The sequence below is a fragment of the Papaver somniferum genome, chromosome 7, assembly GCF_003573695.1.
Source record: "Papaver somniferum cultivar HN1 chromosome 7, ASM357369v1, whole genome shotgun sequence".
NCBI lineage: Eukaryota > Viridiplantae > Streptophyta > Magnoliopsida > Ranunculales > Papaveraceae > Papaver > Papaver somniferum.
Window position 1 is genome coordinate 195,664,907 of NC_039364.1, and position 20,386 is coordinate 195,685,292.

General features: G+C 37.2%; 1 protein-coding gene across 1 annotated transcript; it reads left to right on the forward strand.

Annotated features, from left to right (window-relative positions):
• Positions 1 to 12,587: 12,587 nt before the first annotated feature.
• On the forward strand, positions 12,588 to 15,297 carry LOC113293253 (protein trichome birefringence-like 2). Its single transcript, XM_026541955.1, has 4 exons — positions 12,588 to 13,603; positions 14,011 to 14,415; positions 14,500 to 14,658; positions 14,742 to 15,297. Exons 1-4 carry the CDS (start codon positions 12,702 to 12,704, stop codon positions 15,088 to 15,090), a joined length of 1,815 nt encoding a protein of 604 aa, XP_026397740.1. The 5' UTR covers positions 12,588 to 12,701; the 3' UTR covers positions 15,091 to 15,297.
• The last annotated feature ends 5,089 nt before the right edge of the window (positions 15,298 to 20,386 follow it).

A 20,386-nucleotide genomic window follows, 5' to 3' on the forward strand; every position in this document is an offset into this window, starting at 1 on the left:
ACTGACAGTAAAACTGGATCAACATTGGCTGTTGATCCCATTCACATGGATCAACATCCATTCTTGATCCACAAAAAACTGATACTAAAACTGGATCAACATTGGATGTTGATCCCATTCACATGGATCAACTTCCATTGTTGATCCACACACAAAATGGTACATTTGTAATAGTAAAGATAAATATAGTAAAAATTGGATCGACTTCCTTTGTTGATTCACAAAAAAAATGATACATTTGTAATAGTAAAGATAAATATAGTAAAAAAAATTACCGTCTTGCGGAACCAAGTCATATCGATTTCCTTCTTGTTGACTTCCTTACTAAAATCAGCTACAAGCTGCTTGCACAATGCGTTCTGGTCCCATCGTAGGAATCTCGGAGTTGCATTTTTAAAATTCTTCCTTTTGTCGATGTAGCTTTTGGTACGTTCACAGAACCAACACTGCATAATATAAACAACAATGTTAGTTTTTATCCAATAATATGCATTTCACTCTCTACAAAAATACAAAAGTATGCATTTCACTCTCTACAACAATACACATTTTACTTTTACAGAATCAACGTTTTTTCTTACCACTAGGAGAGTTGTGCAGCCACCGATAGCTAACAGTGTATCCTTCTTGTTTGCCAGGTTCGAAATCAAACATTCCACAACATGATCCGGCCATGAATATATGAGGCAACCATTTCTTTGGGAAGGCTGTCATACCAGTATTTGGGAAAAAGAAAACCGTGCATAACCACATACCGAAAAGTCTTACAAAATGCACCGGATCAGACTCATCTTCTGCTGCATTTTTCAGTTTGCATACAACCTCATTCTTCATTATTGCGTCTGGACAATCTTTTGGTTTTTCTGGTCTGAACTTTGTATTTAAGAATTCGTTGTAGTCAATTCCTTTCTTCGGGTGCAGTTGCTGCTTCAATTCTTCACTCTCTATCAGTCTTCTCATCTTGAATCAAAGCGAAATCTCTTGCTTCCAGAGAGCATTCTTCGTTTTCTCCAAATTTGAAATTTCTGGTTATTCGATCAAATGCACTCATCAGCAGCTGCATTGCAAGATTAATCTTGTTCATCCATTTACCAATCATTCTCTTGTCTATTACATAAAATGGGCTGATTAAGTCCCAATATGGAGATTCCTTCAGTGCTTTTGCAAGTATCGGTTTCTTTTTATTATTTGCATCTTCTACTTCAAATTTTTTGCATAGAAAATTCCACATATCAGCCAATGGTTGGAGACCTCCTTTGATTCTTTTTTCATTTGCTCTCGACTTGCCTGCATACATGAAACTCAAATCATTTTCATTTTCATTTTTGACAATAATCTTTTGTTTTCTCACATTCTACCCATAATATATTTTCACGAGGGGGCGTAACCCCCGAGTGAGATGCGACGTATAAATATGTGTAATCACAGTTCATGCTTTTAACTACCTCTTATTGGATCAAATGTGATATTTTACACAGATTTATTGGATCAACTGTGGTTGTTTACACATATTTATTAGATCAACTGTGATTGTTGATCCAAAACTATGATTGATTACACATATTTATTGTATCAACTGTGACTGTTGATCTAAAACTATGATTGCTTGCACATATTATTTCATTAAAGAATCAATGTTTTTACCTTTGAGTTGTGCCTCTGGTTTGCTCTCCTCTTGATTCTCTTCATCTGAATTTTGTTGCTCTTCTTCATCGGATTCTGATTCCGATTCTTCTGATTCTACCTTCTTGGTTTTCAGCTTTTGTTGTGGTTTTGCTCTCGGCCTTGAACCGCCTACATACATGAAGATCAATCATTGTGTTTTCAATATTTCAAACAACATAGTTAGATATATATACCAGCACACATATCATTTTGCTTTCGGCCTGTTGTTGTAAAAAATATTACAATCTATATTTTTTACCTTTTACGACTTTCTTCAGTTTGCCCTTTTCTGCTACTTTTATGTCTTCTTCCTCCTCTTGATCATCTGAATCTTCTTGCCCTTCTTCTTCTTCTTCTTCTTCTTCGGATTCTGATTTCTCCTGTTCTTTCTCAATTACCTTCTTGCTTTTCACAGTTTGTTGTGTCTTTGCTTTCGCCCTTGACTTGCCTGCATACATAAAGCTCAATCATTTACATATTGTTTTCGATATTTTAAACAACATTGTTATATATAGGGTACAATCTATGTTATATCAGCACAAATATTACAATCTATGTTTTTACCTTTGACGACTTTCTTCGGTTTTCTCTTTTCTGCTTCTTCTTCAGATTTATCTTCCTCTTCTTCAGAATCTTGATCATCTGATTTTTCTTGTGCTTCTTCTTCTTCGGATTCTGATTCCGATTGTTCTGGTTCTTCCCCAACTTTGTTCTTTTGTTTCACATTTCGTTATTCATTTGTATTCTTGTTCTTCCTTTTTCTGGTTGGATCTTCTTCAATTTTCTTCTTGGTCTTGACATTTTGTTTTGTTTCTTTAGCTTGCCTAATCTCTTGCGTGCCCTTCTCATTTCGATTCTTCTTTAATATCCTTGGCGATCTTCTATGCATTATGTCTTCTCAACCTGAGTTCAACAATTATTATAGTTAGCATTCATATTTTCATAGTAGAACAGTAGAACAAATTGCATACAATGGATCAACTACTATTGTTTATCCTATTTTTATTTGGATCAACTGCAGTTGTTTATCCCCTAAATTGGATCAACTTCTATTGTTGATCCCTTTTATTTTGGATCAACTACTGCTGTTGATACAATTTTTTTTTTGGATCAACAACTGTTGTTGATCCCTTAAATTGAATAAAAATAGCTAAATCAACCAAACATCCAGAACCACATTTTTCAAACACTTACCAGTTGAACAAATTTGCATCTGAGCAAAATAATACCAAAAATTTGAAGACAAATATCAACATAACTAGCAAACATTCAAAATCTTCAAATTATGCTTGTTTTATTCACATACAAAATATTCAGATTTGACGAGAAATCATATCCTTCCAAGAACACTAACCAAAACTCAAAACTAACTAAACAAGACCAAAATCAAACATAATTAGTAAATCGCAGTTTAATAATCTGCCAAATACTAACATATAATCATTGCATTAACAAAATCAAGACCAAAACATACATGCATCAATTAAATCTGGCATCAGAAAATTAGGATTTTACCTATTCAATTTTGAAATCTTCAAATCGTTCAAATAGGTTTTCTGATGATGGAACGTTGACGATGAAACGAAAGTGAAATCGGTTATGTTTTCTGATGAAACCTAATTTATACGGTTGATTTTCAGTTTTTTTTTTCAGTTTCCTTTTTAGATCGTGGTCTGTTGATTATCAGAGAAAGAAGAAACGAAGTTGATTTTCAGTTTCAGTGGCTAGTTGATCGATTCTCTGCAACGGCTAGTGGATTAATTGCAGCGACTGCGGCGTGTGAGTGAGAGAAGACGGAGAACCAGAGAAACTGAAAATGAAAAACTTTAATGTGTCCGATCTAGTATAATGTGGAATATATATGGGGGCATTTTAGTAATCTAATAAATTCTTATTTTAATTCTTAAAAATGATAGGGATATATTTATTTTAGGGAAGGATATATTTGTTGGCTTCTAAAAATAGGGACATATAAATAATGTACCCTTTATTTTGTTTTACTACAATACAGCCCGTTTATGAATAAAACGTATGCCTGAAAATCGTTCCGAGTTATTGGCGGACGCTATTAATTAGTCTATAAAGTTGATGTAGGTCTGTCCTAGGAAAGTAGACTTCTGTGAGCACTATCTAGGTCTGTCTCAGGAAAGTGGACTTCTGTAAACACTATCTTCTTCGTTCAAAATAGTCACATTTTTTTCCCACTTCTAACATCAAACTGAGATTCAATTATCACATATTTTTGGACGGATCAGTAAAAATTTAGGTGAAGAAAGTCGTAGCCATTAAGACATTGACATTGTAAGACTTCCAATTGTACTAGAAAACAAGGCATCTGCAAGTTCATTTATTCCACTACATCTGTAGATAACAAATCATGCATCATACACGTGGACGGTGATTAGAAGTCGCAGCTGGATATAAGCATACAACGGCGCACACCGAATCAGTTCTAAGTTAGCTTAGAATCTAAGCGGATGTCATTTTTGTAAATAACTAACATCCCTTTTCCTTATAAATAGGGGAAGATAAGGAAGAGAGGAGGAGGATTTTTGGAGGGTGGAAGAAAGAGGTAGGAGTAAGAAACCCAATACCTCTGAAGAGAGGAATAATAGCTGGGTAGTATTACTACCTTCGTTCTATCTTCTATCTTCGTTTTACCTTCGGAACCTTCGTTTTACCTTCGCTTTACCTTCGGAACACTCGTTATACCTTCGTTTTACCTTCGCTTTACCTTCGGAACCTTCGTTATACCTTCGTTTTACCTTCGGAACCTTCGTTTTACCTTCGTTTTACCTTTGGAATCTTCGTTATACCTTCGTTACATCTTCGTTATACCTTCGTTATTGAAACTTTCACTGAACTTCATCATCATTAATGGGTTTCATCACCCTTGTAACAGATAAAAATCATAATAAAACTCTTTTACCCTCCCGTGGATGTAGACACTCCGATGTCGAACCACGTAAATTATTGTTGTGTGAAACTATTGTTATTTATTTGTTTAAATTCATCTTCTACTTGCTGTTTTATGGTTTAAAACAAAATCCAATGATCTTGTTCGTTTGGTTGTTGCTACTAGAAAAATGGTAGTAACAATTTGGCGCTAGAAACAGGGAATGGGTAAAGAATTTATTCTACCTATTCCATATCTATTAGCTTTTTATTCTCTGGAATTAGTTTTTCACTTTCTTGTTTCCTTCAATGGAGATTTGTTCTGATTTGGTGTTCCACATAGAAAGTTTAGTTGAGTATCATTCAACTAAAAAATACCACCGGACAACACCCATGTGTCAACTTCTAAGCTTTTCCACTATCTGATCTCTCTTTGCTTTTACTCTTAAGATTTCTAGTTATTAAATTTTGCTACTATAAAGTGGTATTATCGTACCATCTCTTCTTTTGATTTAACTTTTAGTAACACAACATTCTAGCTACCTAAAAGCTTTGTTTTCGCCGTTTGAGCCATGATCTGTGATTGTCAACTATTTGTGATAATGATTCAACGAATCATTATTTGGGAATTGATTTTTTACGTCTGTGTCCTTTTGAATAATGAAAATATTTGTGACCTGTTTATAAAAATGTTTCCATAAATCATTCTTTTTTATTCCTTCTGGTTATCCTTCGTTTAGATCTAAAAATTAAAGGGTAAATATCGATTTTTTTTTCAAAAAAAAAAAGAAATTCATTTCAACTTAGTAGTGTTTAAATCCAAATAATTTTCAAAAAGAAAAAGTGATTTTCAAATCACAGATTACTAGAAATTTTGATTAAAAACTCTTTATTATTTCCTTTTTCAAAACTTGTCAGGAGATGTCAGATTATTGGTCAAACTACCTTATCTTATCTACTTTATGACTTTATCTTTTTTATGTCTTTACCTGCTCTACTTTATGTCTTTGTCCTGTCCTTTTTCAAAAGGACCAGCATCACAGGAGGAAAGTTAAGAAAATAAAGTTTGGATTCAAGGTCGGATGCCAAGGGCGTAAATCCAAACTATGATAAAGATCTGGTGCTAATGAGCCGGCTGACACGAAGTACTCAAAGCTTAATTCCGGAAATAGCTTCGGACCAATCCAAAGTCGTAATGCAACTGCTATATAACGGCAGCATACCTTGGCTCAAGAACGATGGTGGTGCAAAGGGCGATGACGATGGTGGTGCAAAGTGCGACGAAGCTTAATCCGACCATGAGAAAAAAAAAAAAAAAACGGAAGATAGTCCCTCCACTGCAGTGCAGCACTTAAATTTAAAATTAGCAGGACCAACATCACAACGAAGGATCTATGAAGATAGAGCTACAATCCAAAATCCGATGATAAAGCTTCGATCCGAAATATGATGCTCAAGTAGGACGATCAACAAATGCTTAGGAAGCCGATAATAGCTCCTTTCCGACGAACAAAGTGATGCCGATGATCCAAGTGAACCCGAAGTCCAATAACTTGTATAAGTTGAATACACAGGCTACCTGAAATACAAAGTCACCAAAATATGCAGTTGACATGCAAATAAAACGAAGTATACAAGCTGATATCGTGATACATTTACTTTAATGGATTCAGTCAGTCCAAGTTTCCGTGTTCATTCTCTATGCAGGTTTGTGACTCACAACAGATACCCGTCGCTGTGGAAAGATATAGCTAAGCCACCATGAAGCCAAGACATCGTCACTGCTGCTGCAAATTTGGAGCTGTAGAAGCCGACGTGCAGAAATGTTGTAATATGAACCAAGTATGACTCGACGTACGAGCAACTTGCAATTATCCGAAGCCTGCGGCGCCGATGATATAGATGCTTCGTACATGCTAACCGCCGATGATGCTTCTATAAACAAGACGAGACTGCAAAGCTAGATGAAGAAGCCAAGGCCAACCAGGATGACAAAAAATGCAAGAAGACCGATGATATAAATCCTCATGCAGACAAATCAAAGTCAGCCGAAGAGACAAGGTTATGCGCAGATGAACCAAAGTTGGAGGCCAACGATGACGATGGTTCAGAGTCTTGCGAAAACGAATCCCAGTTTTGGTCCGTAGATGTAGTCCTAGTCTGACAACGCAGGCTTGGTCTGAATATGCAATCCCGATCATCCACTCGATACAAAGTCAAACGACGAAGGTGGTACAAGGTCTTGCAGCGATGGTCCAAAGTCGGTTGTGGATGACGAAGACATTCAAAGCTTGGTCCGTGCACATATAAGTCCCTCTACGTAACCCAAGCCTAGCACATCTAAAGTCCGACGACGATGTTGGCGCAAACTATAATGATGAAACAAAGACTGATGCCGAAGATGCGAGTCTTGTAGTGATGTCTCAATTACAATGACGAAGAGACAAAGCCTCGCCACGATGATCCAATGACGAAAATGAAGAGCCAAAATACGAAGATGATGGACCAAAGCTGGATAACGTCACTAATGACAAAGGTGTGAGCAAACCGACGATGCTGATGACGATGATGCAAATACCGAAGACAAAGAGGCAAGGGCTGGTGCCGATGAAGCAAAATACTGGGACGATCAAGCCAAGCAAAAAGACCCTTTGTTTCAATTCTGATTTTATGTAGGTACATAATCTCTGAGGAGGAGTATCATTACATCCAAAAGGTAGTACAATGAAGACGTACAAGTCACCTGACATACAAGCTGCTCACATCAACCAACATCCCGCTGGCGATCCAAGTGCAGGGTCCTGACACAAAGAGGATTAGTTGCCAACCAAAGGCCACCCGATGGTGCAAGCAAGTTCAAATACAGAAGTATCTATAGAACAAATCTGATGACGTTGATAACCCCGATGACGAAGCTTCGGTCCCTTACTCGGACAATAGCTACGATCCCCTAATCCGGTGTTGTAGCTTCCAAGCAAGATAGATCGCCAAGCTAAAAGAACGGTGGAGTACGACTAAAAGAAGTTGCAGTTCAAGTAATCTTCGAAAGTTACTGTGATGCCATGCTGTTCAAACCCTATATTGGAATGCACAAGATATCCTAGAATCTAAAGTTCAGTGTGTGGAGTCATTCGAAGTCTTCATATGGCGATTATAAAGCGCATGCAGCTTAGCTCAGCTCCGATTTCCCAGCTAGCTTCTGTCCGACCCAATGTTGCAGTACAGCCGCTATGCAAATTCTGGGAACGATGATACAAAATCCGAAGAATAAATCCAATGATGGTGGTGTGAAATTTTGTTACTAACGATCAAAACCGGTGCAACACCAAACGAAGATCCATGGTCCGACGACAATGATCTATGAAAACGAAGAGCTAGAGTCTTGTTACAATATCCAAAGTTCATCGACGCAAAGCTGAAGATCACCAAGCTATGATAGTGAAGAACCACTCAAGAGAAGTCACAATTCCAACTCAAAATCAACTTATTTTTTCTCAATTCTTAGGCAAGTAGATGATACGGCTGGATTGAGTACCTTCCAGATCAACAAGACACCAAGCTAAATGTTGCAATTCAAGATAAAAACGACCTGAAGCCGCTGCCTAGTGTTGTTGCTGAGATGTAAGAATAATCAAATGCGGACACAGTCTTCACAAAGGATGAAAAGAAGCAATGTTGTGTATTTACAGTAAAGCTACGGAGGAAGTCAGTTCATGAAGCTGAACTGATGACCAGGAAAGCACCACGCCCACAAAAACAACCCGAAGCACAGTCCGCCTCATGTAGTTCGAATCCGATAATGACGATGATGGCTCAAATCCAATGGCTCCAATCCTCCATTCCGATAATGCAAGGTTGCTGTAGAGCCAGCTGCTCAATAATGACACAATCTTCACAAAGTTCAGAAGGACGTGCAGATTACAAAAAGTTCTGAATAACCAGACACATCTCTTCCGGCGGCCATAGATACTCACCTAGACGAAGGGAGCATCTGTCTGCGTGTAAAGCAACACCAACAGCACCCTAAAGGACGAAGCTTCAAAACACGAAGCTAAGGAACACGAAGCTTCAAAACGCGTCATCATAATTAACGAAGCTTCAAAACACAAAGCTAAGGACGAAGCTAAGCTTCAAAACACGAAGCTGAGGACGAAGCTTCAAAACACGAAGCTAAGGACGAAGCTTCAAAACACGAAGCTTCAAAACGCGTCATCATAATTAACGAAGCTTCAAAACACGAAGCTAAGGACGAAGCTTCAAAATACGAAGCTGATGACAAAACCTTCAAAATTACGAAGCTAATGACGAAAGCTTTGTATCAGTACGATGGACTTGCCTTACATTAAGCATCAATGCTTAGTATGATATGAGAGCTGATGCTTCATTCTTTATAAGAATGATTCTTATACTTCCATTCATACACAAATTACGACAGTCATGACAGTATATATATACTTTGTAGTACTATATATACTTCCTCAGACTGTCGTAGTTTACATGATTTGAGAATTTTGTGGGAGAACCTTAGCAAGATAAAGCTCCAGCCTTCAGCTCGTAGCACAGATTTTGACGAAACGCTAAAGCTTAGTTTGTGGTAGCAACTCAAACCATCAGAACAACTCTTCATGAAGGCGTACCAAGGACCTAAGAAGTACTAAAAAGTACTTCTCCAAGAACCGGTATCCCTTATTTCTTCTTACGGGAAAGTGTCCCCCCTACTTCCAGTTACCTCTTATACAGATGGACTTGCTCTCTTATACAGATGGACTTGCTCGGACCATAGTTCAGACTAAAGGTCAAGGAACGATGCTACACAGACTCCAAGTATCCTTTGATACTTTGCTCAGCTTGCCAAGACGTTGCCACCCTGAACAAGATGAGAAGAACATTCTTCCACGATATACAAGCTAATGCTAATTTCATCAAAAGAGTTACACAAATCATCTTTAGTAACGCGGGTGGCGAGTACACCTGTGAACCCGCAGCTACCCAACGTATAAAGTACTTTCGATCCGAAGATGATGACGAATGTAACAACGACCATGGTCCAACGTACCAAGACGATGGCTCAGAAGACTATGACTTCTGAAAGTCGGTGACTTTTGAAAGTTCCCTAGCTCTACTGAAGAGCTTATGCAAACGCCTAAGCTCTACAGTTCAAAAAGGACTGCACCTGCTCTTCATAAAAATGTATGATCAACCCCGGGAGACCTCACATGCCCAAAGCTCATATGTAGGAGAAGATGAAGTAACCACAGATGCAGTGTAAACTCCCAAGTTCTTTTCGGTTTTTATCTGTGTAGGTACTTGATTTATAAGATGTAGACTCATCACACCCAAGCCGAAGCAAGGATGAAAAGGCACAACAAGGACGAGAGAATTTCATCAACGCCATCAACAGTGTGTGAGTTTGTTCAATTTGCAGCAGTTAGCAAAGTAGCTAGCATCTGCTCAACTAGGGGACGCAGCTGAAGGCGCACCACCACTGACCATTACAAGGCTCAATTCCGGAATAATTAAAGGATGCAATTCAAGCCCAACAATGCCGAATTTGTATATAGAAATACATATACACACACCCCAGCGGCGCGAAGACAACTATTGTCCCAATCACAAGGGGTACACATATAGCATAATCCTTGCAAACATTGACAGCAGCGGGGCGATTACTTTTGCTTTCACAAGCTTCGGCAACCAGCTTCCAAATCCAAAACGGGGCATACATCACACCCAACAAAAGAGTTTGCAAATATTCAGACTCCTTGCATCTTGTTTATATTAGCATACATTGTTATATGCATTTGATACATTTCAATTCTGAATAATGCATACATTCCCATAAATTGGATACGTTTTTGGATACTAATGCATATAATGGAGAACCGGGGCAAGCACCACCGGTCTCATATCTTCATACTGGGTAAAGCGTTCACACACAATCTCTCCGGACTCCCCAATAAGCGTCTATGAGTGTACGACCAGGGGGAAGGCTTCCATAAGAAAGAGATGCCCAACATGACATGCCTTTGGCAGCTCAGCGGAACGGGTGTTTGCAAAACATTCAGTTTTACACCACGTCTCCGGGAGATTTTCAACCCCCACCGTTCGGTAATCTCCTGGCCCGAGATTGGCCAACGGGGTGACAGGTTCAAACACTCATCTTACCTCAGCGACAATGGATTTACGATTCCCCACAATGCAGGGGCAAGATCAAACCATACAAATACTTAATAAATTTGTTACTGCTCATAAGATGAATTTACCTTATTTATTATAATACAAAAAACTGATACGAAATGTCGTCCAATTACATTTTTGTGCCAGATAAATTTGAGTAATCCTACGAGGTCCTGTGACCCCAAATAATACGGTGTTGTGAAGTAAAAGTTGTCGACGCTACGATGTATAGGTTGTTGCTGCTCAACCGGCCTTACAAAGCATTTTCAACTTGAAGCATGCAACGGACAAGCACCAAGCCGGGTATTGAAAATGTCAATGCCAAATACCAACAAAGAACAAGCCACGAAGAGTGCTTGTACCAGTACGATAAGAATGCAGAACCTTTCGAAAAGGAGCGGACGAAGGAAATAACAACTGAAGCATGAACGATTATGGTGAGAGGAATTTTTCTTAAGGATCGCTTATCATCGACCCTCAAGAAAAGGGGCAAATTGTAGATACCAAATCATGCATCGTACACGTGGACGGTGATTAGAAGTCGCAGCTGGATATAAGCATACAACGGCGCACACCGAATCAGTTCTAAGTTAGCTTAGAATCTAAGCGGATGTCATTTTTGTAAATAACTAACATCCCTTTTCCTTATAAATAGGGGAAGATAAGGAAGAGAGGGGGAGGATTTTTGGAGGGTGGAAGAAAGAGGGAGGAGTAAGAAACCCAATACCTCTGAAGAGAGGAATAATAGCTGGGTAGTATTACTACCTTCGTTCTATCTTCGTTTTACCTTCGGAACCTTCGTTTTACCTTCGCTTTACCTTCGGAACCCACGTTATACCTTCGTTTTACCTTCGCTTTACCTTCGGAACCTTCGTTATACCTTCGTTTTACCTTCGCTTTACCTTCGGAACCTTCGTTTTATCTTCGTTTTACCTTTGGAACCTTCGTTATACCTTCGTTACATCTTCGTTATACCTTCGTTATTGAAACTTTCACTGAACTTCATCATCATTAATGGAGTTCATCACCCTTGTAACAGATAAAAATCATAATAAAACTCTTTTACCTTCCCGTGAATGTAGACACTCCGATGTCGAACCACGTAAATTATTGTTGTGTGAAACTATTGTTATTTATTTGTTTAAATTCATCTTCTACTTGCTGTTTTATGGTTTAAAACAAAATCCAATGATCTTGTTCGTTTGGTTGTTGCTACTAGAAAAATGGTAGTAACAACATCTTTTTCCACTACATTCAATCATGAGTTGAAAAGCAATTACGACCAAAGATCAACTGAAATTTTCCTTACTCTCCTTCGTCTCTCACAAGAACCTCATTAACTATTTCCCATCATTTGTTTTTCTGAAACAGGCCGTCTAAACATTAACTCCCCAATCCCTTCGCCATTTCTTTATCTTTCCATCAAATCAGACATCAGTACCCTTTACTCCACTCACCAATTGTATCTCTTTATTTCTCATCTATCTACCCGCATTAAGAAATTAAAAATTAACATCAACGCAAAGGAAAAACTTTCTTTTACAAAACAAAATCTTAGAAATAATGTTTTATATATGGAGCACCACGAAACAAGTTTCCAAGTGTTTTCTTCCTGTAAACTCATAATACACCGAAAGCAGGCTCTTATTCGTACTTGCCTGTAGTGCATGGCGTCATGCATGCCTAGTGCTGGACTCAAATGCAACATGTTTAGAAACAGATGACCCTAATATAAAAATGCAAGTTGCCTTAAATTATTGGAATATATCCACTTAATTAATTAAATACCGATTAATGCCTGTATTTTGCATCTAGCTATTGTCGTATATCTTGTTTTTGGTCGTCAACGGGAACAATATTGGAGTCACTGATCAACAACATACATCTTCACTCCGTATGTCATTCGGGTTATATCACTGGAATTTGTAACCAAACTTGATTTCATTTTGCAATTCGAGATCCTGATGAAAAAACTTGGGATTTGGGAGAAGTTATGTCACTTAGTAGGAAAACTATCTCCTCATCATCATGGTGCAAACAACAATGCATCATCATCCACAACCATAGTTCGTGCAGGTTCAAAGAGAAAAGGATCATTAGTACTTATTGGTTTCGGTTTCGTCCTTGGAGCTTCGGTTCTTATTCTAACAATAATTTTCTCCATGTTTCCATCAGTTATGAATCCCATGCTTCAAAATAATCTTGCAGAAGTTGATAGACAGATTCCATTGTTATTTGATAGTAGTTCTAGCACCACTGCTGCTGTTACTAGTACTTTCTCTTCGGATCCTCTTCAAGAAAATACTTTGGCGGCGAATCAAACAACTTCTTCTTCTTCTTCTTCGAATGCTTCTCAAGAAAATTTGGAAAACTCTTCTCAAGAGGTATTGAAAAATTCTCCTGCGAGCAATCAATCGATAGTTTCTTCTTCATCTCCGGAGTTAACCAGAGATTTTTTACCGACGAAACAAACAGAAAGTAGTAGCACATTTACAAACTACTCGAGCAGTGTTGTTTCGGGCAGTGTTCCTAAAGTTGAGGAACTGGTTATTGCAAATGATGAAACAAATGCTGTTACCACAACTAGTAATATTTTAAGTAACAGAACTGGAATGTACAATGAGAAGCAAGAAAAGGTTAATGACGATTCTTCTCAAAGTCGTTGCAATATCTTTGAGGGTGAATGGGTAAAGCCGGCCAATGACGACATCAGAGAACCATTTTATCCTCCTGGTTCTTGTCCTTATATCGATAGAAAACCTTTTGATTGTTACAACAATGGGAGACCTGATGATGCATTTCTAAAATTGCAATGGCATTGGCAATCTCATCCAACAAATGCTGGATGCAACTCTAATTTCCCAAGGTATGATTAGTCTTAATCGTAATTAGTTCTACATTGAGTTTCTTAATTTGATTTTGAATTAGCCAGAGCCAGATTATCAGATTCCTATCCCAAAAGTCATACTGTATTTTTCCATAGACAACTGGATATAGTAGATTTTTAATTTCCACGACTGAGACAGTTAAAGATTTTTAAGATTTCCAAAGCCACTGATCAGTTATCCACTCATGTGCTTCATGAATCCGTTGTCTGGACTGACCATTTCCAGCTTAGATTAATAACATGGGAAGAACAGAGATCAGAACCAATAAGCAGCATTAGATGTAAGAAATCAAGAAACTCTAGTCCCGGGATTCGAATCTCTCTCTGACCTCAAGTATGCTAAGTGGGGGCGGGTACTTAAATTCTTTATTTTTTTGTTGTTGCAGCCTTCTTAATGCAACTGATTTTCTAGAAAGATTAAGAGGGAAAAAAGTGGTGTCCGCTGGGGATTCTCTGAATAGAAATATGTTTGAATCTCTAATGTGCATCCTTTGGAATGCCGTACCAGACAAAAGCCGGGTACATTGGCTCCCAGGAAGTGTTGATTACAAGATAAGAGGTGACAGATCGTTGAAATACGAAGATTACAACTGCACGGTAGGATTTGTGTGGTCTCCTTACTTGGTTTTCGAAACAAACCCTCCGAATCGCCGAAACAAGCTTAACATGAATGAGCCGGTGAGAATGAGGTTAGACATGATCGACGAGCGTGCATCATCATTCTATCGTGACGCTGATCTTGTAATCTTTGATTCATGGCATTGGTGGATTAAGGATAAAACTAACAATGGGTGAGTATAGACAAGGCCCATATTTATTTTAATCTTTGCACCATTCCGATATATGTATGTGCCTAACATGGTTCCAAATTGCAGAATAAATTATTTTCAAGAAGGTGATTACTTGCACCCGAAACTGGAAATGAGCAAGGCCTATAAGAAGGGTCTTACTACTTGGAGGAAATGGATGGACAAGAACATTGACCCTAATAAAACCCAAGTTGTTTTCAGAGGATATTCAGTTAACTATTTCCGGTAAGTGATCGAAACGATAAATTGTTGTGCCTATAACTTATTATCCTTCGGCTTAATTTTTGTTATCGCTATATATTACGCAGTGGAGGTAAATGGAACACAGGCGGGAAATGCAACAGAGAAACGGAACCGACCATGAGCAATGAAACATTTGTAGAAAAGAATCCATCACAGGTGAAATTACTGGAAGACACGATTCGAAAAATGAAGACTCCTGTCATATACTTGAACGTTACGAAACTTACTTACTACAGAACTGATGGACACCCTTCGATTTACGCAAATTACATGGCAAAGTATGAAGAGAGGATTGCAGCTGCATTGACTCATCAGGATTGTAGTCACTGGTGCTTACCTGGTATACCGGATACATGGAACGAGTTGTTGTATATTTCTCTTATGAGGGCTGGTAAAGGATCTTTTGCCCGATGACAGTAATCTGTAACAAAGTACTGATCAACATTACAGGAGTTATTACAGTGCCCGTGGTTAGATTTTCAGCCATGGGTCTAGTTTGTGCCTCATGTACGAATCGTGCTATTGAATGTTTAACTGCTAGTTGCTTTGTCGATTTTGCCAAGTCTAGCAGACCTTATTATATTGGAAATGCTCAAAGAGCTACGGTACGACCGTACGAGGGCTAACGAATTCTTTGGACCCCACCTCAAAAGATATTACTCCCTTCGTTCCTTTTTAATAGACTGGTTTTGTTTTTAGAGAAAATTAAGAAAATTAAGAGATTTAATCGTTAAAAGTGATACTCATGACACTTGTCAATAAAAGAAGTGAAGTGAAATGGTCTCCATAACACTTGTCAGCAAAAGAAGTATAATGAAATGGTCCACATGACACTTATCATCAAAAGAAGTTAAAAGAACAGTGATCCCAGAAAACTAAAGTAATATTTGACTTTCTCAATTAGAAAACCAATCTAATTTTTTTGAAACCAACCTGTTAAAAAGGAACGAAGAAAGTATTAAATTATTGGACTAACTAATCTAATGTAATTAACATTATTTGTGTGCCATTTACCTGATCAATTTGCAAGGTCTGAAGAATAGTCACATGTTTCGATAGAGTTGGTGAAAGCTAGATTCTCTTGTTATATAATTGGCTCAACTTGGGATCCATGAACGGACTTGTCTCCCCAAATATTCTGATTCCACCATGATCAAAATTTTGTAACACTCAAGCTGAGTCAAAAGTTTGGTCAAACTACATAAGGACAATTCCTATGACAATGGCCAAATACCAAAATTTGTTCGGTGATGGTCAAATTGGATTTTCCATTATGGAAACTAGGAATTACCAATAGGTACCATTATAGTGTTCTTAGTTAGTGGCAGGTCCACCCATTAAAGCCCACTAATCAGAGGTCCATAATTAAAAGAAAACATGAAAATGGACCAAATTTTTTAAGCCCAGGTCCTGTACACGTGTGGGACCAAAGATGTGTATTTCAAAAATTCCTAAAATAACCTTCACCTAACAAATAACATTTTAAGTTTTCTATATTCTCGATCAAAAAAATTCAGATCGGTTTTCTTCTCTCCTTTCTCTTTCTTCTGCTGTTGTTGGTGCTGGTGAATTTAGACGTAGGGTTTCTGAAGGTCGTCCTCTTTTTGCAGGTATGTTATCTAATCTTTTCTATAGTGTTTGTTTTTGTTTTCTGTTATGCTTTCAACTGAATCATAAAGATTAGATGGATTTCATGATTTTGGTAACTCGATTATAATGATGTTCTCTATGTTAGTGATTTCTGTGATTTACATTGTTTATATTTCTATTTGTGAATTGCTTTTTTTGTTTTTGTTTTTATAAATCTTCTTTGTGATTGTTCGATTCTGTTGTTTCTCATAGATTCTTAAAAAAATGAGAGATATATGCTTTCGATTTCATTATCTTTCTGTTTTCGCTTCAGAATCAGGCTTGTTTATACTTTCAGATCGTATTATCCAGCAGTACATATACAGAATACTCATAGAACTCGGTCGTTTTTGTTCTTTTTTTATGAATCTTGTTCATATTTATTCTGTTATTTGGTTAGATTATCATGTTTTTAATGATTTTAGCTATCGATTTTATTATTTTTCTGTTTTCGATTTGTTTGTACTTTCAGATCGTATTATCCATCAGTACATATATGGAATACTCATAGAAACTGCTCTTCGATTCTGGTTCTTTCATAGATCTCTCATTTTTTTAGTTTGATCCATCAGTACGTATGTGAAATACCGTATTATGTGCTTCGATTCTGTTGTTTCTCATAGATTCTTAATTATTCTTGTCATGAAGTTGATTTGTAGTTCATGAAACTGCAGTACATAAATGACATACTCATAGAAACTTCTCTTAGATTTTGTTTCTTTCATAGATCTCTCACTTTTTTAGTTTGATCCATCAGTACATATGTGAAATACCGCATTATGTGCTTCGATTCTGCTGTTTCTCATAGATCCTTAATTATTCTTGTCATGCAGTTGATTTGTAGTTCATGAATCTGCAGTACATATATGGCATACTCATAGAAACTGCTCTTAGATTCTGTTTCTTTCATAGATCTCTCACTTTTTTTAGTTTGATCCATCATTACATATGTCAAATACCATATTATGTGCTTAGATTCTGCTATTTCTGATAGATCCTTAATTATTCTTGGCATGCAGTTTGATTTGTAGTTCATGAATCTGCAGTACATATATGGCATACTCATAGAAACTGCTCTTAGATTCTGTTTTTTCATAGATCTCTCACTTGTTTTAGTATTGATCCATCAGTACATATGTGAAATACTGTGTATTAATACTGTTACATCTTTGTCACATTTACAGGTTCAAAACATGTCTGATGCTGAGTGATCCAATCCAAATACTTACTCCTATGCATACATCTATTATAAGCATCATCATTTTGCCTTCCTTCTGGCAACCAGGCTATGTAATGCTGGTATTAATTGATAGTCCCGACAGTTCCTTCATAAATGCCTTTCTACATGGATCAGAGAGTGCACCAGCTCATTGTATACTGATGTCTACTTTCCGAATGATTCATACACAGGTTTGTACTCGTCATTTTCTTTGTGCTTTCTCTTTGTGTTTTCATGAATCTTCAATACATATGTCACATACTGATAGGAAGTGCTCTTTGTTATGTTTGATTCAGTACGTATATGAAATACTGAAATAAATGATCTTTGTTACGTTTGATTCAGTACTGGAATTGGATATGGAGATGATCTGGAGCTGCAGTTCAGAACTTATTGCAAGAAATGACAGATTTTGAATGATATGAACAAGAGTTGTTATTGGTTCAGATTTGCAAGCTTGTGAAATTGGTGGTGGTCTTGATAAAGTTACAAATTGGTTGTGATGTGTGTTTGAAAGAAGGTGTGCTGAAGATGGATTTGGAGGAACATAGAAGGTTGGGTTGCTGATGTAAACTGAAGATACATATGAGATAGAGGAGGAATTGTATGTGGTGATTACTGTGAACAAAATCAGTGGATGAGATGTTCGTCTCAATGGGTTTATGAAGATGGTAGTGCTGTGTAAACAGGGAAGAAGAACAAGTCTGTGTTGCAGCTGAATTGAAATGACAATGGTGTTGATGTAGCTGTTGCAGTTGTGGTTTAAGCTAAGAAGATTGTGATGCAGCAAGAGAGAAGATTACTGAGAAATAAAATAGTAGAAGTACTCAAATTTGTAAACAGTGTAGCAGATATGTACTCAAATTTGTAAACAGTGTAGCAGATATGTACTCAAATCTATGGTCCTTTATATGTTTTAATTAAATTTGGACCTCCAGATAAATAAAATCCTGATTTGGTAGAAGTATGTTATTTCACACGTACTTAAACAGTGGGGTATATTAGTCATTTCCATGTTTTCAAATAACTTTGGATCTTAGGATAAGAGTAAAATCCAGTTGGACCCTACTATAAATAACCTTATGGGCTTAGGACCAAACAAGAAATTTTCCTTATGGAATACCGTAGGGCGCCATCACAGTAGACGCACGTTTTAAGGCATGACGCGGGCGTTTTGGGTCATGACTCGGGCGACTTTGGTGGTGACGCGGGCGCTCACTTATTAGACGCCCACTGATCTAGTTTCATTGAAAGTAAAAACAAATATGTTTTTCAATTTATTAAAATACTAAATTTAATATAAAACTCTGTGTTTAATGATTGGTGTCCCATCTTTTTAGGTTTTTTATTCTTTCTTTTATAATGTCATGATTAGTGTGCCCCACTACCAATTATTATATTGTTTTGTATATGTTGGATTTGTATAAAAATAACCGTCCTCGAGTTGTAACCTCAGAGATGTCACCATCCTTCCACAAAAAATCCATCAAAACAAAAGTAACACAAAAACCTCATCAAAACAAAATTAACACAAAAACCCCAAATTTAAATGTTGGTTTCATCAAATTTTATTTTGGTTTCATCAAATGATGAAACCAACATTTAAATTTGGGAGTTTTGTATCAATTTTTAAAAATTTGGGATTTTTATATCAATTTTGTTTACGATGGAGTTTTAGTGGATCTCAACATTTGAGTGGGCTTTTTGTAGCACAAGTTTGGTCACCTAAGATTTTTATGACTAGTTTTGTAAAAATAATGCAAGAAATGATGGGAGTTTGAAGAAGGGACGCAGGCGAGTTTTGCTAAATCGCGCGTTTGAAGTGAAAACTCTGGCGTCATCTTGGTTGTCGCCAGAGTTATTGGTAATGGCGCGCGCCATTTCTGTTCATTTGAATATCCATTTTCTTGGTTTGTTCATCCCATAGTGGGATCAAAATGAACAAACTCTAAATTTGTTCATCCCATAGTAATTGCTCTAACTTATATCTCCAACCCAATGATCCTCCCTAAAACGTTTTTTTGTTTTTTGTTTTTTTTAGGAGATATAACTTTGGATTATGCGATGGCCATAAAGCCCTTTCCGAACTCTCCGCATCTGTTTAATTACGTTAGACAGGGGAGTCGCTCTATTATCTAAGGGACTTTATGAAATGCCAGGACTTCATGAAATGCCAATGAGGCGATCTGTTGAATCCAAGTAGATGATAGATGCAATGCAACCTTAACCCAAGCCATTCACTTGTTGTTAGATCCTATTTTCGCCAAAACTTCAACATGGAAGTCCCAGACAGGCAAATCTAGTTGCTTTTAGCAGTAACTAATCATGCCATGTTCAATTAAGTCCTTAGTAATTTGCACTGATTTATTTTATTTTATTTTTTTGATTGGCAAAGATATTGGTAAAGAATTTGGTGCTTGCGAGTTTCGAACTCAGATTACCGATATCATCACTTATCGTATGATGTTTTACTTTAATGTATTAACTTTTTTTTCTTTCAAGAAAAAGAAAACCAGATATTTCCCTTTTGATGATGGTGCATTTGCAGCATTACTATTTTTCCTTACTTCACGACCTTTCCACATTTTCTCCTACAGCAAAGAACGATATTCTTTTCGTATCAATGTATCGTGGTGCTTGCTCTACGCAGCTATTAAGTCATGGTCTACTCTACTGTCTGCTGTTTGTCAGCTGAAAGCCTGAAACAGATAGCTCCATGGATTGCCATTTGACTAGCCTTCAACTATTAATGATCCTCGTTTGATTGGGAGCCATGAATACTAATTTTGGGCTTCCACTAGAGGACATTTAGGGTCACTAAAACCTAATTTGAGTCATCCCTTATCCAAAAATTTAAATGGC

What these genes read in the sequence shown, in the direction of transcription:
- LOC113293253 (XM_026541955.1), top strand. Translation starts at nt 12,702, where the DNA reads ATGAAAAAACTTGGGATTTGGGAGAAGTTATGTCACTTAGTAGGAAAA. An exon ending in TGCAACTCTAATTTCCCAAG is followed by an intron (nt 13,604 to 14,010) that starts GTATGATTAGTC and finishes TTGTTGTTGCAG; the next exon opens with CCTTCTTAATGCAACTGATT. An exon ending in AAGGATAAAACTAACAATGG is followed by an intron (nt 14,416 to 14,499) that starts GTGAGTATAGAC and finishes TCCAAATTGCAG; the next exon opens with AATAAATTATTTTCAAGAAG.